The sequence below is a fragment of the Ochotona princeps genome, chromosome 15 (assembly GCF_030435755.1).
Source record: "Ochotona princeps isolate mOchPri1 chromosome 15, mOchPri1.hap1, whole genome shotgun sequence".
Classification (NCBI taxonomy): domain Eukaryota; kingdom Metazoa; phylum Chordata; class Mammalia; order Lagomorpha; family Ochotonidae; genus Ochotona; species Ochotona princeps.
This window is the reverse complement of record NC_080846.1, coordinates 1,953,098-1,980,104: the sequence shown is the minus strand read 5'-3', so window position 1 is coordinate 1,980,104 and position 27,007 is coordinate 1,953,098. Positions and strand designations below refer to the sequence as shown.

General features: G+C 57.6%; 2 protein-coding genes across 2 annotated transcripts; one reads left to right on the top strand and one right to left on the bottom strand.

Moving 5' to 3' along the window:
* Positions 1-620: 620 nt before the first annotated feature.
* PKDREJ (polycystin family receptor for egg jelly) lies at positions 621-7,514 on the bottom strand. The gene is made up of 2 exons (XM_058673725.1): positions 2,971-7,514; positions 621-2,907 (listed from the first exon to the last, which is right to left on the bottom strand). The coding sequence occupies exons 1-2, from the start codon at positions 7,512-7,514 to the stop codon at positions 675-677; spliced, it is 6,777 nt and encodes a 2,258-aa protein (XP_058529708.1). The 3' UTR covers positions 621-674.
* Positions 7,515-11,029: 3,515 nt separating this feature from the next.
* On the top strand, positions 11,030-25,997 carry TTC38 (tetratricopeptide repeat domain 38). The gene is made up of 14 exons (XM_004589420.2): positions 11,030-11,090; positions 11,860-11,937; positions 12,755-12,836; positions 13,790-13,961; positions 14,634-14,807; positions 16,389-16,464; positions 19,143-19,262; positions 20,453-20,512; positions 21,373-21,411; positions 22,426-22,507; positions 23,736-23,901; positions 24,492-24,651; positions 24,872-24,945; positions 25,891-25,997. The coding sequence occupies exons 1-14, from the start codon at positions 11,058-11,060 to the stop codon at positions 25,979-25,981; spliced, it is 1,407 nt and encodes a 468-aa protein (XP_004589477.2). The 5' UTR covers positions 11,030-11,057; the 3' UTR covers positions 25,982-25,997.
* The last annotated feature ends 1,010 nt before the right edge of the window (positions 25,998-27,007 follow it).

The following is a 27,007-nucleotide window of genomic DNA, read 5'->3' as shown; positions in this document are numbered from 1 at the left end:
CCGCGCTTCCCTTAGTACTAAATAAGCTACCATACTACAAATAACCAAATGCACAAGTCCTGCTACACACGCAACACTTAACTCTATTTCAGTGTGAATGCATAGAAGCCTCTTTGTGCTTAGCAAGAACCATAACTGGGAACCAAGAAATGATACTGGATTTTACATTAACTTGCACTTGTGTAATCCCTACACTGCCACATGACAGCATGTCCTGGGATGCTCCTCAAGGCCCTCGTAGCCTTCACCAGGCAGGAATTGTGGAAAGGGAGGCCCCCTGGCCCTGCCACTAAGGGGTCTCCCAGCAGGCCAGAAGCTGGCACTCATTTGAGGCAGCCTAGGTCTCACAAGCAAGGAAGCTGATGGAGCCTGTTCCTCCCTGCCCAGGTCTACGGAGGGAGGGACCTCATAAACTGTCCCTCCCAAATCTGAACTCTTAACACCGCAATCCTGTTGCAGACCAAAGCAAACAACAAGGGTTGCGCTGTGCCCTAAGTCACAGACCAGCCCTCAAGAGGCAGGAGAATCTTAAGAGTCCACATGTTCTTCCTCTCTCCCCAGATGCTGCGCCACATCCTGCTTCGCGTTCCAAAAAGGGAGATGCAGCATCAGTGGGCCACTGATGCCATGAGCTCAGCGTCTGGGGAGAAACTCTGCCCTGGTGCCTGTTGAAGTCAAACCACGAGGTAAACCCTCTTCTTCCCATTGATGTTTCTGGTCTTCAGCCCCAGATACCGGTGGCTCTTCTTCTCAGGCTGTCCATACAGCATTTCGGTGAGGAACTCGGGCTGCTGTCCATACTGCATGTCGTTGAAGAACTCGGGCTCCTCTTCGGCCCTCGGCTGGGGACTCATAAAGCCAAACATTGGCCTCAGCCTGTGACACAGGTAGGTCATGGCTTCCACTTCTTCTGATGGCTCCTCATATACCGGCTGCTTCATTTCCTCGTAGGCAGACAGGATCACGGCCTGGAATAGGTTGATCAAGATGCAGATCATCACCAGCAGGAAGGAAGACAGGAACAGGACCCCAAGAACCCTGTTGTGGGAAAACTCCGTGTTTTGGAAAGCTGAGACGCAGTAGGAGAATATGGTCTGAGTGGCGTGGATCAAGTCGCTGTAATTCCACTCGTGCTGACCGAATACCAGATACCCGAAAGCCATGTACACGAAGAAATACACAGACACCACCAATGCCATGTGGCAGATGCCAGGAAGGGCGGTCTGGATGGCCCTCTGAGCCAGGCGCACATCGTAGAAGATTCTGGAATATCTGAGGGTCTTTAGAATGGTCAGGAACAGCAGGAAAGCCAAAGTGATCCTCATGGTGTGATCCACTTGAGAAACCGCATGAAAGGGAATGAAGTCTTTGGGGTTCAACAAGTACAACTCTGTCACACCGCTGGCCAAGACGTGCTTCCTGAGAAACAGCACAAGCAGTGCGGTAAAGAAGCACTTCAAAGCCAAGTTGAGGAGGTTGTACACACTCTGCGCGTAGGCAGCTCGCTCCCGTGTCATGATGTAGACTTCATCAATGATGTAGGCAAAAAAAAATATGAGAATGGCCACATACAGGTAGATTTCCGCTGAGGTTTTCCGGTTGAGATCGGCAAGTGTGAAGGAGTGCAGAGAGAGGCTCGCGTTGACAGCTCCTAGCTGAGAGAGCTCAAACAGGACAGAAACGCTGCAGAGCAGATTCACATCGGGATTGAAGGTCGTTAGTTCCAAAGCCACAGCCCATGTCTTCTCATCCAGCCATCTGCTTGCTTGGAGTTCGCTGAGCCTCACTGTGGAATTAAACAGCTGCTCTTCTGGGAAAAACCAGAAGGCATAGCCGCCCGATCCGTAGGTGTGTAACAGCCCATGGGAGTAGTATACCCAGCGCGTCTCCCGGGGCTTGTAAGTAAAGCCACTGACTTTCTTGTCCACCTGCCGCTTGGTCACTTCGTTCCAAAAGCTAGAATAGTCTTTTGTGTCTTCTGGGTCAACACTGTACTGGGGACGGCAATGGAGTTCTTTCATGGTGCTGTTCTGCTTGAAGTTGGCGGTGGGCAGACAGAGCTTTTCACCCGATTTTGCTCTCACTTGCCTCAGGAGTGGAAGGCCGAGGATTTTCGACGAACTGTCTGGAAGGAATGTCGGATTCTGGTCATTGTGGAACAGAGGCACGGGCACGCTGTTAAGCCACCTGTAGATGTCCTCCAGCTTCGTGACAGAATCCAGGTCCACAGAGAAGCGATCATGAATACACTGGTTGTAGTGGAAGCTGTCAGTGTGGCGCAGCAGCCCGACGAGCAGCAGCAGGAGGACAAGGAAGACAGAGTGGGTGAGGAGGTAACTCAGGAAGAGGAAGGCCCTTCTCTTGATCCTCTTTTTCCTTTTGAATATTCTGATTTCATCTTCCGTGAGGGGCTGGTACATCCTGGACGCTTGGAGTTTAGCAATGTGATGGTGCAGCCTCTCCCTCTCTGCTGGGGCCATACTTGCCGTGTTGAGCTTGATCTCACTGTAGTGATACCTAGTGGACCACGGGATGTTTTTGCAGAACTTGGGGTTATTAGTTCGGGCACCAGACAGCAGTATGATTTTAGAAGGCTGCACGACAAAAACAGACTGGAAGAATGAACAAAAAGAGGCAAAGAGCCATTCTATCGATTTCTCATAGCCATAAGTCAGTCCATAAAATACGATAAAGAAAGCAGATACGCTGGAAGTGGTGTAAACCAAGAACCAAGCTAAATAAACACACCATGAAGGCAGGACAATCTGTCGCTTCTTTTGAACAGACTTAGGCTGCTCATCAGAAGATGATTCAGAGTAAACCTCTGCATCTTCTGTTACCGTTTTGTTACTGAAATTTTTATTGGCTCTGCGGATGTCTGAGGCCTTGGCTTCTACTTTTGCATGCCTGGATCCTGTTTTCAAGGGTTTCTTCTCAGAAGCCCTGTGAGGCACACGCTTCACCTGGGACTTGGTCTTTGCTTGGGATTTGGCCTTTTTCTGGGATTTGGGCTTCTGCTTGGATTTGGGCTTCGCAAGCTCCTTGGAGTGTTCCTCAGCAGTCTCTTGAGCGTGCCACGTGTTCAGATGCTCATCCCAGTAACCGGTCTCTTCTGACATCACCGGATGTTTGTGAGGAGCCACCTCGTCTAGACTCACTTGATGTGTCTTCTGGGAATGGATGAACAGAAAGGTTATTATTAATTGCACAGGGACCGTAATGAGGGCACTTTCAATTCCTATTGCCATTGATCTAAAGTACTGCATATCTCTGGACCCGTCCTCCTGTTCTTTGTTTGCATTAAAGAACATAATATTGCAAAGAAGAGTGCTTAGCAATAATGCTAAGCAGCAAGACAGCCTCTGGAGCCGGTTGAATGGCCTGGCAACCACACCGGCAAAAATGGAGAACCATAGGTGATTTTTGGCAAGATTTTTAGATACATCAATAAGGAAGAAATCCCTTTTTCTCAGAGGCATGTCTGGTGGGATAACTTGAAAGGTTCTGTCCAAAACAGTGTCCACAGAGAGCCATGTCCGGCACATGAACAGCCAAATCTGTCTGCTAAACAGATTTTCTACCTTGATCCGACTCAAATACCAGCTAGGGGATGTGCCCTCATTGTTGTGCCAGACACGAATGGAATGCAGGTCCCCCAAGTCACTTTTTGTCGTTAGGAGAAAAGTGTTGATGCTCCCCCGGTAGAGAGTTGTAAAGTATGGGTGGCTTAGACAGTGCACAGTACTCACACCCTCTGTTCCTGTAAGTTGAACAAAGACATTGGCCCTGGTCCCAGATCCCCAGCGACTTCCTGTGAAAACAGTGACCAGGTAGCAGATCTTATCATAAGGATCATTATCAGGTAGGATTATGATGTTGTCACGGAGAAACTGGTCCATCTCATCCCTATGCAAGGCCCAGAAAGCTAGGATGATGTATAGGAGCATGATGAAGAGCACAGTGAAGAGGGTCACAGGGTTTTGGCCGAGGTTCTTGATGTTCTTTATGCGCAGATCCACGGGATTAGGGACCACGATGACCTTGGCAGTTAGGAAGTGAGTGTGCAGCTGAATATTGGGCAGGTTCTTTATGCTCAGTTGCCGCTTGGCCCGTCCCACATCCTTGCAGACACAGTGCACTTTCTCCCAGGTGGTTCTCTCACCAAGCCTGCAGTAATCTTCTCTCCAGTCACTCTGGATCGCATACATGCCCAAGCAGTGAACACTAAAAAGAGAAATTTTCACGAGCATGTTATTGGGCTTCTGGACAAAACGAGGTGCCTCGAGCATCATGATTATGGCACACTTAGGTGACTGGCTATGCTGAGCCATGATTTGCAGCAGGGATGTCGGGAGGCAGATCACACGGGCCTGCTTAACTGCACAGTCTAGGTCAAACTGGTCAGTCTGGTTGGCAATCGGAGGGACATCATGAGGCACAAGGAATGTCGCAAGCAGACTGGTGGGAGTGACCTGACTGCCTGCATACACCAGCACCTTGAACCACACAGTCACTTCTGTCACAATATGAACCAGCACCTCCGTCACCTCTCTGTGGTCCACCTCAAAGCTAAAGCCCCCTGTGGTCTTCCTCAAGGACCCATCCGCCTTCTCATCAGGTCCCACGGTGAGGTTAAACGTCGCAAAAGTCAAGTTCTTCCTGTTGAGGAACACTTCCAGCACGTTGGGTGTGATCTCTCTGGCGTCCGCATTCTCTGTGGCTCCCCACATTCTGAATCCAAACACCTCGGCTGAAGTGGTTTCTGGGTAATGTAACCAAGGAAAGGGGTCCTCGGCAAACTCACAAAACGCCGTAGAGACCACAGTCTTTATGGGCAGACCAGGAACTCTGCTCCCATTGAGGGTGGCCTGAAAACAATGTTGGCAGAATTGCGTGTTTTTGAAGACCTGGGTCACATTCCCCTTCTCCGTCTTCTCCAAGTACACCTTCAAGGTGGCACTCTGCATCATGGCTTCATTCGCTGGCACCTTGCAAGCCAGCAAGGTGTCTGACAGGGATTCTGCCAGATAGAAAGGATCTTCGAACACTTCGTGGTGGGCACTCTGGTTCAGGATGTTAGACAGGCTTGTCAATATTCCAGTGCTTACGATTTCTATCTGTTCACAGCGGAAGTGCTTATCTCTCCGCTGATATTTTTGCAGGCCTTGGTTGGCCAGCCACATCCTCATGGTGGCGTTTTGCCGAGCAGTTGGAGTGAATTCAGAGGCTTTCTGGGTTAATTTGGCGACGGTCACAACTACTTGGCTGATGTCCACTAAGCTGCTCAGTGGGAGAACGGAAGACTGGTTGAGAAGGTGCTCGCGCAGCCTGACTTTGTCACCCTGCAAAGCCAATTCAGGCTTCATGTTATTTAAAATGGAAGCTATAACATACATTAAGTAACCTGCGGGTAAAAACTTCTGGTCTTGAAGTAGAATAGAGAGTGATGAATTTGGGCCCATGGTAGAATTCAGTAACTGATCCAGCACCGTCTTGGATGAGTTTTTGCTCGTAGGAGGCTCCACTGTGGAGTACAAGGTTACCTGAGTAAAAGCTCCCAGAGAGTCATAAACCTGAACAATTATCTTCAACTTGTGACCATCAGCTGACACACCGACAGGGAGAAAGGAGAGGGGCGCTGTGAAGTCTGTCCCCAAGTGCAGGATGGAACCCAGCGTGTTCTCTTGGACTGAACTGATTTCAGCTATGCCTTCCAAATCAGAAACGATCATTTTATATGTCAGAGGCATGTGCTTATCTGTGAAATTTTTACACGCAATCACAAATTTGGTGGCAAATGCAATTCCGTTAGCTGGCTTAATTTTGCATTCTCCGCTTTGAGGGCCATGGTTCATAACGATGGGATGCTTGAATTCCAGGGTCTTCCCACCCCAACTTGTGACACGTACAGAAACCCAAAACTTAGCTTCCACAAAATGACTGAGAGCAAAAGCTTTCAGAGACAGATAAGCAGTATTCCTCCCTGTGAACGTTTGCCCTGTCCAATCAACAGGCATCTCCACGTCCAGCTCAGACACAATTGACCAGTTATACAAATCACTGCTTACACAGTCAGTGCAATTGAGATACAAAGAAAACCGGTCTGAGACAATTAAATGGCTACCACAGTTTTCAAGGCATAAAATGTGTGCTGGAGGTGTTGGTCCCGGCAGCACATGTACCGTTTTATCAGAATATGCTCTTCGGTTGCCTTTGCGAATCACCATTCTGAAAAAGTAGGCCTGGCCCCCCTTAAGCAGTCCTGGTGAGAGGGCCAGCACAGGGTCCCGGGCCTTTGGCCACCTCAGGTTAGCCTGGGCTGGGTGACACACTTCCTTGCTCACCACCTGTATCTGATCTCCATTGTAGTTTTTTGGATTCGTGGTACAGTACCAGGAAAAGAGGAGCCCCTGCAACGTGTCGTTTGCATCGGGGTCCGAGGACATGCTCCCATTCAGGATCAGCTCATCTGTGTAGCTGGCCGTGATGTTTGCTTCCCCAGCAAGAACGGCCACCAAGGGGCTCCGGACGATCCACACGTAGATCCTGTCTGACTCTGTGAGCACCCTCGCGGCGGGATCCCACGTGTTGATTACCACCGTGAAATTGAACAAGTACACCCCCCAACTTAAGGAAGCCTTGGGGATGTGCACGACGGTCGGGTTCCTGCTGTCCCCCAGCCCAGCCACCCGCAAAGGCTGCATCCAATCGGGCTCATCGCCCACGGCGGGCACGGAATACAAATACCACCTCTGGTACATCTGCTGATATCGCCTGCAGTCCATGTCCGTGGTGGTGTTGAGGGTGACTTCTTCATTCCTGGTCAGGCGCACATGATCCGCATCCGCTTTCCTGTTGATCCTCACCCCGTAGAGGCGGCAGCGAGCCACCTGGCAGGACACCGAAGACTCGAGGGCTCTGTGGCCCGACGCGTTGGCCGCTTGCAAGACGACGGGCACGGGCCCGTCTGTGGGACACGGGGTTTGGGCCACGAAGTCGGCGGAGGGGCGCGGCTCGGGCAGGACGGAGCGGGGCGAGAAGCGCAGGGCCCCACGCGCTTCCCCAGGCCCGAGCCACCGCAGCAGGAAGGTCCAGGCCGGAAGCCCGGGCGGCCGCCTCAGCGGTCGCGACAGCCGCACGGCCCAGGCCAGGGCCAGGCGGCCGCCGGGGGCCCACACGTGCACGTCGACGTGCGCAGGCGCCGCGCGGCGCGACAGGCGGTGCGGGGCGCGCAGCAGGACGCGCACGCTGAGGCGCGGCCCGCGCGGCGGGAAGGCGAGGCGGCCATGGCCGCTCAGGACGGCGCCGCCCCTGGTGGCCGCGCGCCTGCTCAGGCTGAGGCGGGCCTGGGCTCCGCGGCCCCGGAGCCGGCCGCCCGTGCCGAGGCCGTCCCAAGGCGAGTCCAGCGCGTCGGGGCGGTCGGCGGCAGGTCCGCGGGGAGCCGGCGGCTGCGGGAGGCCGCCCTCGCCCCGGCTCAGCAGCAGCAGGAGGACGAGCGCAGCCGCAGGGCTCATGGCGCCGCCGGTGGGAGTTGAGACCCAACGGCCATGGGCTCGCGGGGAGCCCACCGGGGTCTCAGGCCGCGGGCAGTCGCGGGGGCAGCGTGACATGTGGAGTCTGTCTTTGCGAGGGCCTGCCTGGGTGGTCAGGCGTGGGGTGGGCAGTGCGGGTGCTTGGGGCCCGCGGGGACCAGTGTGCTGGTGGTTCCAGCGGCTCTGGCACCCCCACGTCCCTTTACTCACTTGGATGGACTCAGGGTCTGAAGCCCCCTTAGCAGGGATCCCACTCAGTATGTTAGCGCTGATAGTGAACCCCCGGGGTGCCTTCCTCACCTACCGATTGTGAAGTGGCTGAACAAACTCAGCAGGCGCTTTTTCAGCACAAGAGTTTCATTGTGAAGAGCAGGGATTAAAACAACAGAGAGAAAATTCTGGAAAATTCGGTGGGGATAGCCTTCTAATGAAAGAAGCTGTAGGAAGGAAGTGATCCTGCGTGTTATATCTCTTGGAAAGTTTGTGAAAAGTCTTTCAAGAAAAGCGTTTCTTGGACCTGATGTGGTAGCCTAGTGGCTGAAGTCCTTGCTTAGCACAGGCTGGGGTCCCATATGGGTACTGGTTCGTATCCCGGCTGCTCCACTTCCCATCCAGCTCCCGAATGTGGCCTGAGAAGTCAGTCAAGCATGGCCCTGTAAGGCCCCCTGACAGGGAAAAACCTTACCAATTGTCTTGAGGGAGTGAGTTTCCCCAATGACCACCGAAGACGAGACTTGATGCAAAAGCAAGAGGCTTTATTTGATCACCAGCGCGCTGGGGCCGAGGCCAGTTCCTCCCGCAGGAGGCTAGACATGGACATGATTAGACAGAGGGGTTTTTAAAAGGCTAAGCTAAGGCTAAAATCATTAACATAAGCAGGAAGGGGGAACCTTTAACATAAGCAGGGAGGGGGCCATGCAGTTAGGGGCGGATGCTAGTTGCAGGTGCCCATTATCTCTCAGGCCCCCAGGTTCTATCATGAAATATTTCACTGCCTTTCACTGTCCTTCCAATCCCGAATGTTCCCTTTCAGCCCAAAGCCTTGGGACCCTGCACCTGCACGGGAGACCCACAAGAGGCTTCAGGTTCCTAGCTTCAGATCAGCTCAGTTCCAACTCTTGTGGCTGCTTGGGGAGTGAACCAGCAGATGGTTCCAATTTTAATACATGTGTTGCCAACGTGAACATATTGAACCAGAAGATGGAAGATCTTTCTGTCTCCTTTTCTCTGTAGATCTGACTTTCCAATAAAGGGAAATTTAAAAACAGAATTTCCTGTGTGGGCTCACCTGGCTTTTGTCTCACATTCCCCCAGGTGGTCACCGGGCAGAGAGAATGCTGCAGGTGGCCTGTGCTGGTGGGGTGAGGGGCAGAGATGTTTTCCTTTCCCGTCCTGCCTGCTGAGACCGCTCCTGTGTCACCCTGAACAGGTCACGTCACTGTCCTTCCGGTCAACCTTGCTCTGTGCCAGCTCGTTCACACTCCTTCCTAGGAGTTGGTAAAATCACACCAGCTCCCACCATCATACAATTAAGCCAAAATAACAAACCCCAGGGTAGAGCATGACTTGTGGGAATCTAGAAGTTACACATTTACAAGGTCTCGTCTCCCATGGGGTGATCACTGACGGGCTGCTTTGTCCACGGTCCCTTTTCCCACCATTCCCGTCCTAAGGGGCTCCTTTCCCTGTGACGTCTCTGAGGGTGCCGACATCGGGGTCTCTTGGGGGCTTCACCCTTGTTTTGCTGGCATTTTAAGGTGAAACCTGACACCAGCTCATTTTCTTTCTTTGTTTCTGATAAAAGGACATTTCAAAATTTGGCAGAAAATTCACATGTGATTTTTTAATTTTTTAAATTATGTGTTAGGGAACCATAACTCCCACCCACTGGTCCACTTCCCCGGTTGGCCTCCAGGTCTTGGATTCTGTACTCAACCCAGGTGGTCCTCATGGGCAGCAGGAGGCCAGCCGCTTGGGCCATCACCATCACCTCCCGGGGTCTGCATTGGCCCTGGAGTCAGGCGCCAAAGACGGGACTCGAACCCAAGCTGTGCGGGGCAGCATGTGGGTGTGTGAGCCATTTGGCCGAACACCTGCCTCTCCTTGAACTTTTTGGAGTGCTCTTGTACACGAGAAAGCAGTTCAGAGTAGTTGGTGATGTTGTTCAAAACGGTAGTATTTTCTGAATGTTGTCAAGTTGTATTATTCACTGTAATGATTGTGGCTTGTCTCCTTTGTTCTAAATCCTGACCATTTTTGCCAGGTGTTTTGGGGGCTCTATTAAGTATATACTTGTTTGTGAATTTCCCCTCTTATATTATGAAATGTCTTTTTATTCTTTGACTTTCCTACTATGTATGCCCTTCAATTGCTCTTTTGTAGGCAACATTTAATAGTGTTAGCTTTTTAAAAAAGTTTTAAAATTTTTATTTTTATTAGAAAGGCAGATTCACAAAGTGAAGGAGAGACAGAAAGATCTTCCATCCATTGGTTCACTCCCAAAATGGCCACAACAGCCAGAGCTTGAGTGGATGCAAAGCCAGGAGCCAGGAGCTCTTCCAGGTCTCCCACATGGGCTTTGGGCCATCCTCAACTGCTTTCCCAGGCCACAAGCAGGGAGCTGGGTGGGAAGTAGGGCTGCCGGGAACAGAACCGGTGTCCATATGGGATCCTCACGCATTCAAGGCAAGGACTTTACCTGTTATGCTATTGCGCTGGGCCCCAAGAAGCTTTTTAATGTCATTTCTTCAGAGACACATTGGTCACTCAGTAGGATGTTATTTAACTTCACATTGTTGTAAATTCTGTATTTTTCTTACTGTTGTTGGTTTTGTTCTTTGGTTTTTCATCTAAAGGTACGGATAGTAAGTGTGTAATAGAAACTATCATTTCCAGATGTAAAAATATAATACAGTATGCATCTCTACTTCCAAATCAAAGCTGGACTGTCAGTGAAACTGGAAAGTGTGTTGTGACAGAGGGTGTGATACTCTGCTGTTATTCGTACCTACAATGCCAGGATGCACTTCAACAGCAGAATGATGGATTTATCACTGATTACGAATCACTATATAGGGAAAATCACAGGAGAAGAATAGGGGAAGGGGGAGGAGAAATCCCAGAGCCTATGGACCTGTATAATGAAATAATAAAGAAGAAAGGAAAATAACACAAATTCCATTATGAACACAGTGTCAACAGTTGGCTACAGATCCTGGGACAGGGAGTGGCGGCGTGGATTCAACTGCAGCTGCTCCCCTCCAGGGACCCCAAGAGGCGGGCAGGATCCCAGCCTGACGGGGGCTGCAGCGCTAGCCCTCTGCCTGGGTCCAAAGGGAGCCCCAGGACCCAGCCAGTGTACCCAGAGCCCAACGGCCGGCTCCGCCCCCTCGGCCACGAACACGCCCCCTCGGCCACGAACACGCCCCTTCGGCGCTCTGCCCCTTGGCCGTAGGCCCGCCCCCGCCGTGGACCCGCCCACTGCCACAGCCCAGCAGCTGTGCGCCCTGCAGGACTCGGTGCACCATGGTTGCGTCCTCGCCGCTGCGCGACTGCCAGGTATGCGCTGCCCGCCCCCACTCACCGACCCGGGGTGTCCCGGCGACCAGCCATGCGGAGTCGAGCCTGAGGGCGACCCGAGGTCGGGCGGAGGGCACGCTAGGGCGCCGGCCCGCGGACTTGGCCTTGCCCCTGACTGACACACAGGGCCACAGGGCGCGGGGTTCAACCCTGGGCTCACAGGAGCACCTGTGGCTGCACGCAAGAGGGTCCAGAGGACCTTGAGGGGCTGAGGGCGCCTGCAGGGGACATGAGCTGAGATGGCAGACTTGGCAAGGACTTCCTAGAGAGCTTAGCCCTTTGGGTGGTTGTTATTTCAGGGGCGGCTCTCCCTCAAGTCTGCCCAGGGCAGGGAGCCTGAGCCCACTGTGCAGATGAAGCAGGTGGAGGGGCGAGGGGTGAGGCGACTTGCCCACAGCCCCAGGGTGGCTGAGAAGGTGCTGGACCCAGTGGTCACAGTGAGCTGGTGCTATAAGCATGGACGGTGGGTGTGCATTGGGGTCGGGGCCCGGTCCTCCCAGACCCCGCACAGTCCTCTCAGGCTCAGGCCTGGGCCTCCTGAGGCCCACACAACGCTGTCTTGGGTTCAGGGCCTTCTGCTTCTTCCCAGGCCCTGCACAGCACTCCCTCAGACAGCCATCCTCCATGGCCACGTCTTCTAGAACCCCAGCCCTGCATCCCTGCAAGGCACTGGGAGGGGTGTGTGATGTGCTCGGAGGGTGGGGGTGCGACTCCAAGGACCAACACTGGGTGCTCCTTGCTGTTGTAGGCCTGGAAGGACGCGGGGCTGCCGCTCTCCACCACAAGCAACGAAGCCTGCAAGCTGTTCGATGCCACCCTCACCCAGGTAGGCCCGCCTGGAGAAGCACTGCCCTCTGGGAGGGTGCTGGGGGACGGCGTCACTTCTGAAGTTGCATTTGGCCGCAGAAGGGCCGTGGGCGCTGTCCACAGGGCAGAAGGCGGGAGTGAGGGAGGGGCCGTGGGCGCTGTCCACGGGGCAGAAGGCGGGAGTGAGGGAGGGGCCGTGGGCGCTGTCCACGGGGCAGAAGGCGGGAGTGAGGGAGGGGCCGTGGGCGCTGTCCACGGGGCAGAAGGCGGGAGTGAGGGAGGGGCCGTGGGCGCTGTCCACGGGGCAGAAGGCGGGAGTGAGGGAGGGTCGCGGGAGCTGACTGGCTCTGGAACTCCTGTGGGAACTCATCCCACATCCGGGAAAGGCACAGACGCTTCCTGATGACCCATGTCACTGTGAGTTTTGGCAGACACAGTGCAGATTGTTCCAGGTGGCGTTGACGAGGGAGGACCAGTGTTGTCCCCCAGTCGTTGTGTCTGCCTCTTTCTTGGGGTGTTCACTGCGGTTGTGTGTCAGGGAGGAGTAACAGGCAGAGTGTCCTTTGGCAGGAAGCCATTCCGGTGTCTGTCCCAGGGCACCGAGGGGCAGGTGGGCCTCCTGTCCACAGGAACCTCCCGTCGGATGCCTCCTCCTTGGGAACAGTGGTGCCGCAGCCCTGGAAGGTGCTCCTCGAGCTGCCCGCGTGGCGTGTCTTTGCACGTGTGGGCCACGCCATGCGAACACTCAGTGTCCTAGGAAGCCGAACTCGAGGATCTGGTTGCATGTCCTCCCTGGTGTGACCAGGGGATGACTCTGTCCCACCCTGATATTTCAGTATGTCACGTGGAGCAATGACAAGACTCTTGGCGGCGTCGAGGGCTGCCTGGCACGGCTCGAAGCAGCGGACCCGACCTTCGGTGAGTGGCATGGGACCTGCATCCTCACCCCGCACGGGAGACCTGGCTTCAGTTCCTGGCTCTTTGCCCCTTTATGGGGGAAGCATCAAATGCAAGTTTCTCTCTTTTTAAATTTTTATTGGAAAGTCAGATATACAGAGAAGAGGAGAGACAGAGAGGAAGATCTGTGCGATGATTCACTCCCCAAGCAGACGCAATGGCCGGAAACAAGACGACACAAATCAACGAGCCTCTGCTGGGTCTCCCACGCGGGTGAAGGAGGCTTTGGGCCGTCCTCTGCTGCCTTCCCAGGCCACAAGCAGGGAGCTGGATGGGGAGCGGGGACTCCAGGATTCGAACCAGCGCCCTATGTGATCCTGGTGCGCTCAAGGCAAGGACTTTAGCCCTAGTGCTCCGTGCCAGTCCCGGAAGTTTCTTTTTTGCTCCTTCTCTCTCTGTTGCTCTTTCAAATAAATAAGTAAATCTTAAAAACTGCCAAGAAGCAGGGAGCACGTGGGCAGTTGGCCCCAGGGTTGGGTCCTGGGGCAGGGACTGGGTGTCACCCTGCATTCTGAGGTCAAGGTCCGCCCTCCCTGGAGCCCTACCCACGTGAGAGCAGCCAGGTGCTATGGTAATGGCACCCGTGCTATTGGGCCTCCTTGGCCCAGCCCCTGGACAGCACCTGTCATGCACCACGTGGGAGGCCATGTGTAGGTAATGGTGACACCCAGAACCTCGTGCCTAACCCCTAGCAGGGGGCAGGTGTTCCCCTGAATGCCTGCTGTAGACAAGCACTTGGGGGTGCTGTTTGGGCTGCCCCCCACACTGCACACGGAGGGCCAAGATGGGACCCTGTGCTGTGGCAGGGGCCTTGGATTGTAGCTGCTGGGACCCGGGTGGTTCTCGGGCAGGTGAGGCCTGGGCCGGGCTGGGTGTGGCCATCTGAATCACCAGCCGTTTGCACCCTTGGCCAGCCATGGGCCACGCCATCTCTACCGGCCTCAAGCTGATTGGCACCGGGAGCTCCGTGCGGCTGGACCACGAGCTGGACCTGGCTGTGAAGACAATGGTGGAGGTGTCCACAGCACAGACCCTGACGCCACGGGAGCAGCTGCACGTGTCGGCCGTGGAGACCTTCGCCAAGGGGTGAGGGGCCTCCGGGGGCTGCGGGGTTCTCATCCGACTCTTGTCCTGCCTGCTGCTTGCTCTGCTGTTGAGTACCTGTGAGGTCGAGGGCTCACAGCCCCAGCGCAGTGTTCCTCGTCGAGTTTCATCCCATTAATGAGTTAGTATCTTCATGATGGAAGCACTAGGGCCACATGGTGGAAGCTTCCAGAAGAGGGAAGGGAGTGTTGGTCCAGATGCTCCTGGCTCCCACACACCCTGGGTGCGGTGCTGGCCACCTTGCAGACCCTGTGTCCATTCCCACGTGTCCGCTCGTTCACTGGACAGTCCCCTGCATCTGCTCTGGCAGGCAAGATGTCCCTCCCAGGGGCCTGCCCGCCGGGGTCTGCCTGGCGAGGCCACACAGGGTGGATCCCAGCCCAGACTCCCTGCAGGGGGCTCAGGGTCCTGGACCACTTCCTAAGCCAGCGTGCTTCATTTGATTGAGTGATTGACTGATGGTAAGAGTTTCCTATTTGGAAACCAGGCTTGTTTAAGCCTACTAGTGCAGGCTGCGACGCAGGGTGTGGTTTATGCTCTGTGTCAGGCTGTCGCGTGGGGTTCCGTCTGTGCTCTGTGTGTCACAGTGTTGAGGGAGAGGATGGGCACCCTGCTCTGTGTTCAGGGCTGCTAAGAGCTCCCGTCACCTTCCAGAAACTTCCCAAAGGCCTGTGACATGTGGGAGCAGATTCTGCAGGACCACCCCACGGACCTGCTGGCGCTGAAATTCTCCCATGACGCCTACTTTTACCTGGGCTACCAGGAGCAGATGCGGGATTCTGTGGCTCGAGTTTACCCCTTCTGGACACGCGACATCCCCCTGAGCAGGTACGTGCCAGGCGGAATCCTGCCTTTTCCACATCTGTGTCCTCTCCAGCCCTAAACACACGGCAGCTCTTCTTGCCGCCCAGTGCGCCCACCAGCTTCCTTGCAGCTCAAGGCCCCTCTGGCTCTGCGGGCTGTCCCGCACGAGGTCTCTGTCCCTCTGGCCCTCTGGCTGTCCCGCACGAGGTCTGTCCGCTGGCTCTAGGGCTGTTCCGCACGAGGTCTCTGCTGGCTCTCTGGCTGTCCCGCACGAGGTCTCCGTCCACTGGCTCTAGGGCTGTCTGCACGAGGTTTCTGCTGGCTCTCTGGCTGTCCCGCACGAGGTCTGTCCACTGGCTCTAGGGCTGTTCCGCACGAGGTCTCTGCTGGCTCTCTGGCTGTCCCGCACGAGGTCTCCGTCCACTGGCTCTAGGGCTGTCTGCACGAGGTTTCTGCTGGCTCTCTGGCTGTCCCGCACGAGGTCTGTCCACTGGCTCTAGGGCTGTTCCGCACGAGTTCTCTGCCTAGAGGCGCCAACTGGTACCCTCGGTTATTCCAGCATGCTCACCTCTGCACCATGTCCATCTTCACAGGGCCAAGGGCTCTGTGACTGTGACCATGTCCTTGTCTTCTCCTGGGGCTCGGCAGTGCAAGCCACTGCCCTCTGTTCACCCCAGTCTGTAAGGGAGGAGAGCTCCCTGTGGCAGTTAGGTGCCCTGTGGATCCAGGTCATCGGCTGGAATGGGTCACATGACGAGACTGCCCCCAGGACACCAGGAAGCACGGTCCTGCTTAGGGAGGAGAGGACATGGGGTGGGGAGACACCAGCCACAGCAAGAATGCCTCTTTCTGTTGGGAGCAGGAAATGGCAGGTTTATTCAGCAAAGTCAAGTCAGGCCCATACTGGCTGGGCCAGGTGAGCGTGAACTGGACAGGATCTAGCTGTCCAGTGTGGTGTCCCAGCAGGACAGAGGGCTCTGTGGTGACAGAGCTACAGAAGAAAAGGGTGCGAGGGCTTCCCTGGGGCACCCCCTTGGGTTGGACCAATGGTTGGAGCCACTTGGCACCTACGGCAAGGCTGGGAGCGGGCAGTACAGCGAGCACCAGGGCCGCGGGTAGTAACCAGGGCAGGCCCTGCTCCATTGCCAGTGCTGGCTTAGGGGACAGCGGTGCTGAGGACAGGGCCACAACAGGAGACATAGAGACTGTGGAACCTACAAGTAGCCAGAACCCATTCCCTGTGACTGCTCCAGGACGACACCGAGCCAGATGCACAGGGCAGATCCCTCCATCCTGTCCAGGTTCTGCCGCCGGCATATACTGGCTGCTCTTTGGCTGGTTGCTGCGTCCCCATGAATGTACCTCCATCCTCACTGGCCAACTCCCCTCTGTGTCTTCAAGTGGCCTCTTAGGATCACCAGGCTTAGGTCTGGCTCCTCAGTCCAGGCGCCATGTCATAACGCAGTGACTCTGCAAAGCCCTGTTTCCGTGTACAGTCCCGTTCCCGGGTCCAGAGGCTGGGACATATGCCCCTCTCACTGGAGGACAAGATGGTACACCCAGTCTGGTTTTTGTGTTTTGAGATTTTATTCCCTCTGTCTTCAGCTATGTGAAAGGCATGTACTCATTTGGACTGATGGAAACCAACTTCTACGACCGGGCAGAAAAGCTTGCCAAAGAGGTAAGAAAGTGGTTGTTTCTGGAAGTGCCACCCTCGAGGGAGTCGGGAAGGGGTGCAGACAGAACCCCCGAGGGCCCCCACCTGCTGTGACCCTGCTGAGGCCCCCTGAATTCTCCCAGACTGTAGTACTGTGATGCCAGCCTGCTGCTGAGCGGGCCTGTGTCTGCCTCACCCCTTGGCTAACTAAGGCATGGGCCCAGGAACAAGTCACAGGTTATAGTCTACATAAAGCCCAGGGTATGAAGTGCTTGAAGCCCTGTCCTCCACTGGGCTCCAACAGGAGTGGCCCCGAGGCCCAGGGCTGGCAGCTGTCCTCAGTCCAGGCTGGCTACTGCACATACAGCTGCTCACCTGCACGCCATCCACGTTGATCAGAGAGGCCGAGACCACAAGGTCAGAGGAGGCAAGCCACCTGCCCTGGATGCTGCCGAGCCCACCCACCCCCAACGTCCCTGCATCCCGGCTAGGACTCTGACCACCCTGTCAGCCTGGTGTCCCTCAGCACCTGGTGTCCCCCCAAGGGTCTTCTCATCTAGACTGAGGATCAGGGCTTCTCTGCTGCGTCTGTTCCAAGGCCAGGTTGTGGCCTGAGTGGCTCCCTGGTGAGATGACCGCCAGAGGGCAGCAGCAGGAAGGCCCCTCACCACAGCCCAGGCCTCTGGTGGGGGGGGGGGGGTCCCTCTGGTCACCTGCGGGCTGGAGGGCTGTGGGAGAAGCTTTGGTCAAGGGTGGCCGCAGCAAGCCCACAACGTGGGGCTCGTGGAGGGCGGTCCTGAGGTGCAGTCTGACGCACAGCTGGCAGCCCCACATCCTGCAGTGAGAGCCCAGGACAAGAAGGAGGTCTTGCAAGACAGTGAGGAGCCACACAGGCCTGGAGAGCCCTGCAGGCAGCTGTACAGCTGGGTGTCCACACATGCAGCAGGGCAGCTCCCAGCTAGCCCAGCAGGGCAGGGCAGGGCACAGAGCAGCAGGGGCACAGGCTGGGGAGCTGCAGCAAAGGCTTCGCTGTGTGGCTGGGGAACAGGGCGCTAGGCAGTCTGTGGGCTGGGGTTAGAGCGCAGTAGCCATGGCTGGGGATAGGAGATGCAGGAGGGCCTGGGAGACTGTGCGGAGATGGGACAGTTCAGAGGGGCTTGGGGGACTGTACGGAAGGGAGGAAATGGAGGGGGCCTGCTCTGGAGTGGGGTGGGCCGAGGGGAGGCTATGTGCAACAGCCCTTCCTCCTGCCGTGTGTGAGCAGTGGACCCAGCAGGCTCCCTTCTGCCCTGTGAGGGCACTGTGCCCAGCAGGCTCCCTCCTGCCCTGTGAGGGCACTGTGCCCAGCAGGCTCCCTCCTGCCCTGGGAGGGCACTGTGCCCAGCAGGCTCCCTTCTGCCCTGGGAGGGCACTGTGCCCAGCAGGCTCCCTCCTGCTCTGGGAGGGCTCTGTGCCCAGCAGGCTCCCTTCTGCCCTGGGAGGGCACTGTGCCCAGCAGGCTCCCTCCTGCCCTGGGAGGGCACTGTGCCCAGCAGGCTCCCTCCTGCTCTGGGAGGGCACTGTGCCCAGCAGGCTCCCTCCTGCTCTGGGAGGGCTCTGTGCCCAGCAGGCTCCCTCCTGACCTCTGTGTGACAGCGTGCCCAGCAGGCTCCCTTCTCCCCTATGAGGGCACTGTGCCCAGCAGGCTCCCTCCTACCCTGGGAGGGCACTGTGCCCAGCAGGCTCCCTCCTGCTCTGGGAGGGCTCTGTGCCCAGCAGGCTCCCTCCTGACCTCTGTGTGACAGCGTGCCCAGCAGGCTCCCTTCTCCCCTATGAGGGCACTGTGCCCAGCAGGCTCCCTCCTACCCTGGGAGGGCACTGTGCCCAGCAGGCTCCCTCCTGACCTCTGTGTGACAGCGTGCCCAGCAGGCTCCCTCCTGCCCTGTGAGGGCACTGTGCCCAGCAGGCTCCCTCCTGACCTCTGTGTGACAGCGTGCCCAGCAGGCTCCCTTCTCCCCTGTGAGGACACTGTGCCCAGCAGGCTCCCTGCTCCGGGCCAGGCCTGCTCTGACTGCACCCTCAGTGTCCTGTTGTCCCAGTACTCGGCTCCTGCCCTGGGGCTGTCTCCAGTCCCCTTCAGACACACTTGCTTCCTGTGTCGCCATGTGGAGGGGGCAGGTACCTGAAGGTGTTTCCAGGGGACTAGGGTCAGGGGTACTTGCTGGAAACCACACAGCAATTGGCATGTTGGAGCTGGCAGCTCAGCCCTCAGCTGTGGGGAAACTGAGGCAGCAGGCCGAGGGAGACAGCTGTGATTGGTGGTGGGGACCTGAGTGGGGGCCAGTCCACGGGACCTCCGTGAGCCGTGGTTACCTCTGTGTGCTCCGCACCCAATAGTTGCTCACACAACTGGAGCTGAGCCAGTTAGGAGGGTGATGCTGCCGGCAGGCGAGGCTCACTCAGTCCTACCTGCCTCTCTGGGCATGTGAGGGGCATCAGGGGCCCCTGCACTGGTGGGAGACATGCTGGCGCCTCATCAGGGGACTGTGGGCTCAGGGGAGTGACCCCACGAGGGGTCGTGTAATGTGTCCTTCCTGGGCACATGGGGCATGGGTGGTCTCAGGGCCGTGATAGTTCTGAGTTAGTGCCCAGGCCCCTTGTGTGAGGCGTACTGCCACCAGGCCATCAGCCAGGCTGACCCACACTGTCTTGTTCCCACACAGGCTCTGGCCATCACCCCGACAGACGCATGGTCAGTGCACACCATCGCCCACATCCACGAGATGAGAGCAGAGGTCCAGGACGGACTGGAGTTCATGCAGCGCTCAGAGGCCAACTGGAAGGTGCGGTCCCTGCGGTCCCTGCGGTCCCTGCAGTCCCCGAGCCAGGGAGTCAGTGCATGCTAGGGAGCATTTCTGTCCTGTTCCCCGTGGCTACCTGCTGACACCTGAGGGCAGAGATTTCTAGCATTCCACTGTAAAAGGAATAGATCCTACAACTGCTCAGATGAGAAGAACCCTGCCAGGAGACCTGTGAGGTCTCATACTGTCCCGTTTGCCACTGGACAGCAGGTTGAGTGTGCAGCCCGGAGTGGCCCAGAGAGCCACCATGTGGCTGAGGCTGTGGCCAGTGAGGGTGAGGGTGTGGTGACTGGCTGGAGAGCTGGCCCTGAGGTCAGGGCCTGTAGAGGAGGATGCTGGGCCCATACAATGCCCTACTACCCTGTCAGGCCACTTCCCATGGGCTGACCCAGCTGGGGGCTCCAGGTGCCCACTGTCACGCAGCCCAGGTATAGCTCACTACCCCTCAGGGCCCTCCTTCTTCTCTGGGTGCCTGCTGCCTGGACTGGCCTTTGGTATGCACACGGCCTCCTGTCCAGGTGCCATCGCTGCCTGCTGTCCCCGTGCCATGGCAGGGGCCCTGGGAACCCTAGGCGTGGCACCGAGCTGCATGTGCACAGTCATGTGAGAACAGTCACATGAGAGCAGCCACAGAGCGGCTCCTGAGCCAGTGGTCAGCTGAGGAAACAGAGGTCAGTGGCCTGGTTCCCAGCAGCCCTCTGTCCCGGGGTTGCCCATGGGCTGCGATGGATAGGAAGACAGGTTCCTGACTCCAGGAGAACCTGAGGTGCATGGCTGCCAGTGCAGGAGTGAGAGCTGACCTCTCCTGACGTCCCCAGTGACCACGTGCACACCTTCCCGAGGACCCTGGACTGTGGCTCAGGGAGGCCCTCGTGCAGCGGGGCCTGCTCTGGGGTGGCTGTGTGTGCTGGGATGGGCATGCATCCCCTTTAGCATCTCACAGCAGGAGGGCACACTGAAACCCCATGGATCACCGTGTGTGCTGGCCCTGCTAAAGCTATGTCCTGGCACTGCTCGTCCAGGCTTCCCTGCTGCTGGCACTCAGCTGGCCGTGCGTGGGCACCACCTGCCAGCATGGTGTCCTACACTGGCACCTGCTGGGGTGGGGTGGGGGGGTCATCATGTGCCCCTCTGTGGGCTCAAAGAACGCTTCTAATGCTCTCTCCCCCCAGGACTCTGATATGCTGGCCTGTCATAATTACTGGCACTGGGCTTTATACCTGATTGAGAAGGTAACGTGACCCCTGTGTGAGACGTGATAACGCCATCTATCCACACTCCCAGGGACTCCCGTGGGCACTGGCAGCAGGGCCCTGGCACGCAAGGCATGGCGTTCTCAGCAAGCTTTCCATGCCTGAGTTACTGGGGCGGTTTTCTCACTGCTGGGTCCTGGACATCTCATCCCTTGTGTGCGGTTTGTGGGGGACAGACAGGGTGGGGACTGCTGCTGGGTGCCCATGGCCCTGGGATGTTCTGGGGCTCTGCTCCTTGCAGTGGTGCTTGCGTGGGGAGAAGCTGCACACTCCCCCAGTGTCCAGGAGAGACCAGTGGGGGAGGAGGGCCTGGCCTTGCCTCTGGGATGCTCAGTGGGCAACACATGTGCCACGGGAGACCGGAAGACAGGCAAGTGTGAGCTGTGCTCCTGTGCCCTGCCTGTCTTGGATGCCGGGTGACAGCAGACATCAGGATATTTCAATATACAAAAGGCATCATGGGGTGTCTCCTGTCCCTTCACACGGAGCCTGCAGAGGACTCACGCCCAGTGGTCACAGTGTCCCTGCTTTGCCTGTGACCCGTCCAGTGGGGCGAGTGTGGGATCTCCCTCTTGCACCGTCACATCAGTACTCGGAGGTTTGGGACTTGTGGGGTTCAGACTTCTGGGTCGGGGTGCCCAGCTGCACTGACCTGTCCCTGGAAGAGCAGGCCTTCCCAGAAGGGCTGCCTCACAGCAGCCTGTGCCGCCTTCTCTGGCCGGCCCCTGCCTGGGGTGTGGGTCCCGTGCTGGGTGGCCGGGCTGGCTTTTTTTTGATCGCTCCTCAGTTCTAGACGTTTGCCTGGTCCTGGTGTTCATCGTAGGATCTTCATCTTGCAGGGTGAATATGAGGCTGCGCTGACGCTGTACGATGCCCACGTAAGTGCCCCTGTCTGTCCTGAGTTCACTGTTGCCTGTAGGCTCTCGTTGGTGTGTGACCCGGCTGGAACGCTCCTGTAAGGCCTGGAGGGTGTGATTCTGCAGGGAGCGGGGGCGCTCCTCCCCTCCCGCACACTCAGGGCCTGGGGGATGCTGTGTAGACCCCTGACTTGGCTGCAGTTGTTCAGGGTCTTTGTCCTTGCAGACCGCTCATCCTTTCAGCTCCGGTTCAGTGTGGTTCCTGTAACTCTGACCTGTGGTTCTGTGATACTGCTGCGGTTCCTCCCCTTCCAGAACTTTCTCACATCCCAGAGTGAAACTCTGTGTGTGAAACTCTACTTCCTTAGCCTTGCATCCAAACCAGGTTTTTCCCCTTACATTTGTTTGTCTGTTTGTCTCTGGTTCAATGCTGCAGCGGCCAGGGCTGGGCCAGGCTGAGGTCAGGAGCCTGGAGCTTCTTCTGGGTCTCCCACATGGCTGCAGGGCCCACACACCTGGGCGTCTCCCACTGCTTGTCCCAGCCCCATGAGTTGGGAGCTGCGTTGGAAGTGGAGTGGCCAGGGGAGAATTGGTGCCCACATGGGAAGCCTGTGTTACCAGCTGCAGCTTTACCCGCTGTGCATAACACCAGCGCCTCGAGGCCCTTCTAGTCTCAGAGCTCCAGGACAATCCTGAGCGAGCTCTCAGAAATGGTTGATTGGGGCCTCCCCTGAATGGGTCACATGGCCAAGGCAGCACATGTTCCTGGGCACACAGCATTAGGTGTGCCCACACACACAGCATCAGGGACGGCCTGCCCACACACACCTGGTGCCGTCCCTGCCCTCTCTAGCAGCCTGAGCTCTTGGAAAGGATGACAGTCCTGTGGTTGAATTGGTGGACAGTCCTGTGGTTGAATTGGTGGACAGTGCACGTGGTTGCTTCATGCAGCCCTACCTCCCCACCCCCAAGGCATAGCACAGACAGGTTCCCACAGGAACGCCACCTGCTGAGCAGCGCTGATTTGTCTTCCAGATTCTGCCCAGTGTGCAAGCCAGCGGTGCAATGCTGGACGTGGTGGACAGCTGCTCCATGCTCTTCCGCCTGCAGATGGAAGGTAGCTGGCTCCGCCTCCCTTGGGTTTGTCCCTCCCCGACAGTGAGGGCAAGGTGCCCATAGGTGCCCTGAGGCCAGTGAAGCCGATCACTGTGCCCCTGACTTCTGGTTCCCAGCTCCCCTCAGGCTCAGCACCCTGGTGACCTGCCACTCCCATGGCTGCCTGCCACTGGCCGAGGGACATGTGGCACCTGGGCACCTCTCCTCACTGCCTCCTTTCCCAGAACAGGAGGACAGAGAAGTCGCTCTGTCACCCCAACCTGGACGGGGTGGTTACAGCTCTGGACCTGGGCAGGGAGCCCCCCGGGCAGCCCCAGGAGCAGCGTGTTCCCTTCCATGTTCAGCAGAGGGAGCTCTGCTTCTGTGCAAGCCCGGGCCGGACCCTGGGTCAGCGGACAGTGAGGGCCAGGCCTGAGCTCAGCCCTTTCTGGAAGGCCCCAGGAGGGCCTCATCACGGACGTGCACTGTGAGCCGTGAAGGCCGTGTGTGGTACCAGGCACAGGGGAGGGTCTCAAACACAGGAGGACAGCGTGTGCCAAGCCAGCTGCCCACGGAACCAGGGACTCGAGGCCAGCCCTGTAGGTGAGGTCAGTGCGGGTAGAGGAGGCTGGTCCATTAATTCTAAAGCCTGGCAACCCTTGGCTGGCAGTGCCACCCGGAACTCACTCAGGGCACATCTGTGCATGAGGGAGGAGCAGTTGGAGGGGTGGTGAGGTGGCAGGCACATAATGGCCACACACTTCTCTATGGGGCATTGTGGAGAGCAGGAACCCTGTGCAAATCGCTGGGGAGCCAGAGGCTGAGCGCGGGAGCTGCGGTTGGAGAGCAGGAGGGTGGCAGCGGAGGGGAAGTCATGAGGATGTGGCAGGGGTGGTGCTGGAGAGGAAGGGGCACCCGGGGGAGGTGCCCAGTTAGGAGAGCCAAAGGAAGTCAGCCAGTGCCTTCACAGGTGCCACCCAGCGCCCAGCGTGGCACGGGGGCCGTGCGCACTGCAAGAACTTATTTCTTGGGTGTGTCGAGGTGCTGGAGACCTCACAGTTTTAGAGAGCTGCTGTCTGCCTTCTGCACCTGCTGGTTTAATAATGGATGAAGTTCACAGAGTCCAAAGGCATCGCCAGCCCCAGCCCCCGCCTCTCACCTGGAACAGGCCACCATTAGGGCTCCCAGGGGATGGTGTGGGACCCTGTCAGCCTCGTGTCAGGACCTGGGTGTCCTTCCTGTGTCCCCAGGAGTGTCCGTAGGCCAGCGCTGGCACAGTCTGCTGCCTGTGACCCAGAAGCACACGCGTGACCATACCCTGCTGTTCAATGACGCACACCTGCTGATGGCCTCGCTGGGCGCCGGGGACTCCCAGACCACGCAGGAGCTGCTGAGCACCCTGCAGGAGGCCAGCGAGTAGGTGGGGGTGCCTGCAGGTGACCGAGAGGGCCGGGGCTGCTGGGGCTCGCCCTGCATTGGGCCTCATTGGGGAGCCCAGCTATGAGATGGGGAACTGATCCCAACTGTGTCCCACAGGGGTGTGTGCCCACAGGTATGTCCCCACAAATTGTGTCCCCACATTGTGTCCTCACAGGTATTACGTGGGTTGGAGACCTTCAGGGTCATTGGGCAGTCTGCCCTGGGGGCTCTGCCATAATCTCAGTTTGCTCACCTGGAATTGGGGTTGATGCTTCCAACCACTGGGAGACCAGAAGTGCCACCAGCACATGGCCGTTCGGACCCAGCAACCAGTGCTAGGCTGTGTGCTGACTCTTTCTGCGATCTTGGTGGCCCTAGGAGTTCGGTGCTATTACAGCCACTTTTCAGATGGGCAAACTGAGGCCAGAGGTTGTGAGCCTTGTGAGGCTACTGCCAGGCCACGTGCAATTTAGACCCAAGTTCAGAGCCCTGATTCATTCCCCATGGGCAGCTCTGTCAATGCCCCCAAGGCGCTGGCAGAGGGGAGGTGGCCCGTCCCCTGCTGAGGGCCCTGTCTTGGCTGGCAGATCTCCGGGGGAGAACTGTCAGCACCTCCTGGCCCGAGACGTGGGGCTGCCCCTGTGCCAGGCCATGGTGGAGGCCGACGCTGGGAATGCGGACCGCGCCCTGCAGCTGCTTATGCCCATCCGCTACCGCATCGTTGAGATTGGGGGCAGCAATGCGCAGGTGAGCTGGCTGCCCACTGGGCCGTCTCCCCTGCACCCCCAAAGGCACAAGTCAGCTGCTGGGGCACCGGCGCTCACAGGGCAGTGTGCCTGCCTCCCACGCCTTCTTCCTGTGCAGTCTCTCCGTGTGGGGTCCAAGCCCTGACCTGCTGCCCCAGGAGGGGTCATTACCCCGTCCCTCATCCTTCCTTCCGGGGTCTGACTCACCACTGGCTTTGCAGAGAGATGTCTTCCACCAGTTGCTGATTCACGCAGCCCTGAACTGCACCTCCAGCACGCACAGGAACGTGGCCCGGTGAGCACCTCACGCTTCCTGCCTGGGCAGGGCTGGGGGCCTCCTCACAAGCTCGGCTGTCATTCCAGGGTAGCTGGGGCGTCCTCTGGCAGCCCCCATCTCCCTGCAACACTATCCATGCAGCCACACTAGCTCCAAGGGTGCCCATACCATGCTGTACCCTGGGACACCTTGTGCCCTGCTCTGCCTGGCCCATCCCCCACTGCTCCATCAGGCCCAGACCCCCGGTTGTCTCACTGGAGCTGCCCTGACAACTCCCCCCGCTTGGCAGCCTGCACGGCAGGCACCTGCCCTCATGTGCAGCACCCAGGCCTGCCGGCATGGGCTTCTGGGATGTCTCCCTTCCCGCCACCTTCCTGGGTCCTCACCTTTCTTCTTACAAGGGCCCACCCTCAGACCTCCTCACCTCTCCCAGGCCCAGCTCCCAACACCGCCCCCTGGGGGCCTTGGGCCATGCGGCTGAGTTCGGAGATGACATGGAGGGGTCTTTACTGCCCCCCAGCGTGCCTTCACTTGTTCTCCTGCATCCTGGGTGTGCACTATACCTGTTCTGCTGCTACCTTGCCTTGCTCAGTTTCACATGTGGCTTCCTGCCCTCCTACCTGCCCCCTGCCCAGCCCAAGCCCCCAAGTCATCAGCACTGGGCCCTGGAGAGCTGGGCCCCCAAGTCCTACAGCTTCCCTTGGGCACGAGGGACCACAGTGACAGAGTGCAAGGCCTTCCACCCCACAGTGACTCAGTGGCCCCACATTCCCCAGCCAGGCCAGGCTGGCTGCCCGTGGCCTGTCCTGCCCATCCTGCCCTCTGCAGGCTGCCCGTGGCCTGCCCTGCCCATCCTGCCCTCTGCAGGCTGCCCGTGGCCTGTCCTGCCCATCCTGCCCCCTGCAGGCTGCCCGTGGCCTGTTTGCGGCCAAGCCACAACCTAACCCACGTCTCTGTCCGCAGGACTCTTCTAATGGAGCGAGACGCCCTAAAACCCAACTCGCCCCTCACCGAGAGGCTCATCCACAGGGCAGCCGCTGCGCACCTCATGTAGTGAGCGTGCCCATGGCCTCGCCAGCGCCAGCCTGCTCAACTGGGGTCAGGTCGCCAGTCTGTGAGGGCTGCATGGGGACAGCCGTGTCAGCTGGCTGTCCGTTCTCTAGGGGACACACAGCTTTCACGTGAGATACAGAATGTTCACCCGCTCCTGCTGGAGGGCGACACACACTTCCAAGCAGTCAGAACTGGCGCGGGTGCTGCCCTAGTCTGAGTGATTGCACACTTCTCCCTAACTCACAGGGGTCAGGGGCCTCACACTTCTCCCTAACTCACATGCATCAGGCCTCACACTTCTCCCTACACTGCACCTGTTAGCTCTGTACCTTCTGTTCATGCAAAGGTCCTTAATAAAAATAATTGCTTTGATTTTTTTTACTGTTTATTTAAAGGCAGAGTGAGAGATACTCCATGTGAGGGTTCACTCCCCAAATGTGCACAATAGCTGGTGAGGACACATACAGGAGCCATGGACTCCAACCAAGTCTCCCACGAGGGTGGCAGAGCCCTATGACCTTGGGCCATCTTCTGTCTTCCCAGGCCCGTTGGCAGGGAGCTAAATCAGAATCTGAGTAGCCTGGACTCAATGCAGTAACTCCAGTGGGAGATGCTGGGGTGCCAACATGCTGCACCACGGTGCTGACCTGACTCATGCCAGGCCTTGGGCCGGGTCCTGGGCAGAAAGGATTCTCCTTGAAGTTGGGGTGTGCGGGCCGCGTCATTTACAATTACAGTGGGATTTGCATTTACCCAGGGGATGCAGACTTGTCCCAGGCCGGAGTCTCCTTCCCCTCTGGGGGTTCCAGTTGACACATGACTTAGCCAAGAAACTGGGGAACAAGGTCCCTCCTCTCGGAAGCCTTCCACCCTCCACTGAGACCTTCAGGGGATGTACTTGCCACCTACCCTTACGGCCAGCCTCACTGTCCTGTCACCCTATAGCATGGGTTATACTGCCTAGCTGCCCATCCAAGTGGGCAAGGAACACAGAAATGAACTCAGTGTTGTGAGTAGAGGCAGCCAA

Bases quoted from the DNA above. Each gene is read 5' to 3' on its own strand.
- PKDREJ (XM_058673725.1), bottom strand. From the start codon at position 7,514: ATGAGCCCTGCGGCTGCGCTCGTCCTCCTGCTGCTGCTGAGCCGGGGC. The intron at 2,908-2,970 runs GTCCCAGGTGAA...AACAGGATCCAG, and splicing joins AAATCCCAAGCAAAGACCAA to GCATGCAAAAGTAGAAGCCA.
- TTC38 (XM_004589420.2), top strand. From the start codon at position 11,058: ATGGTTGCGTCCTCGCCGCTGCGCGACTGCCAG. The intron at 22,508-23,735 runs GTAGCTGGCTCC...CTGTGTCCCCAG, and splicing joins CTTCCGCCTGCAGATGGAAG to GAGTGTCCGTAGGCCAGCGC. The intron at 23,902-24,491 runs GTAGGTGGGGGT...CTTGGCTGGCAG, and splicing joins ACCCTGCAGGAGGCCAGCGA to ATCTCCGGGGGAGAACTGTC.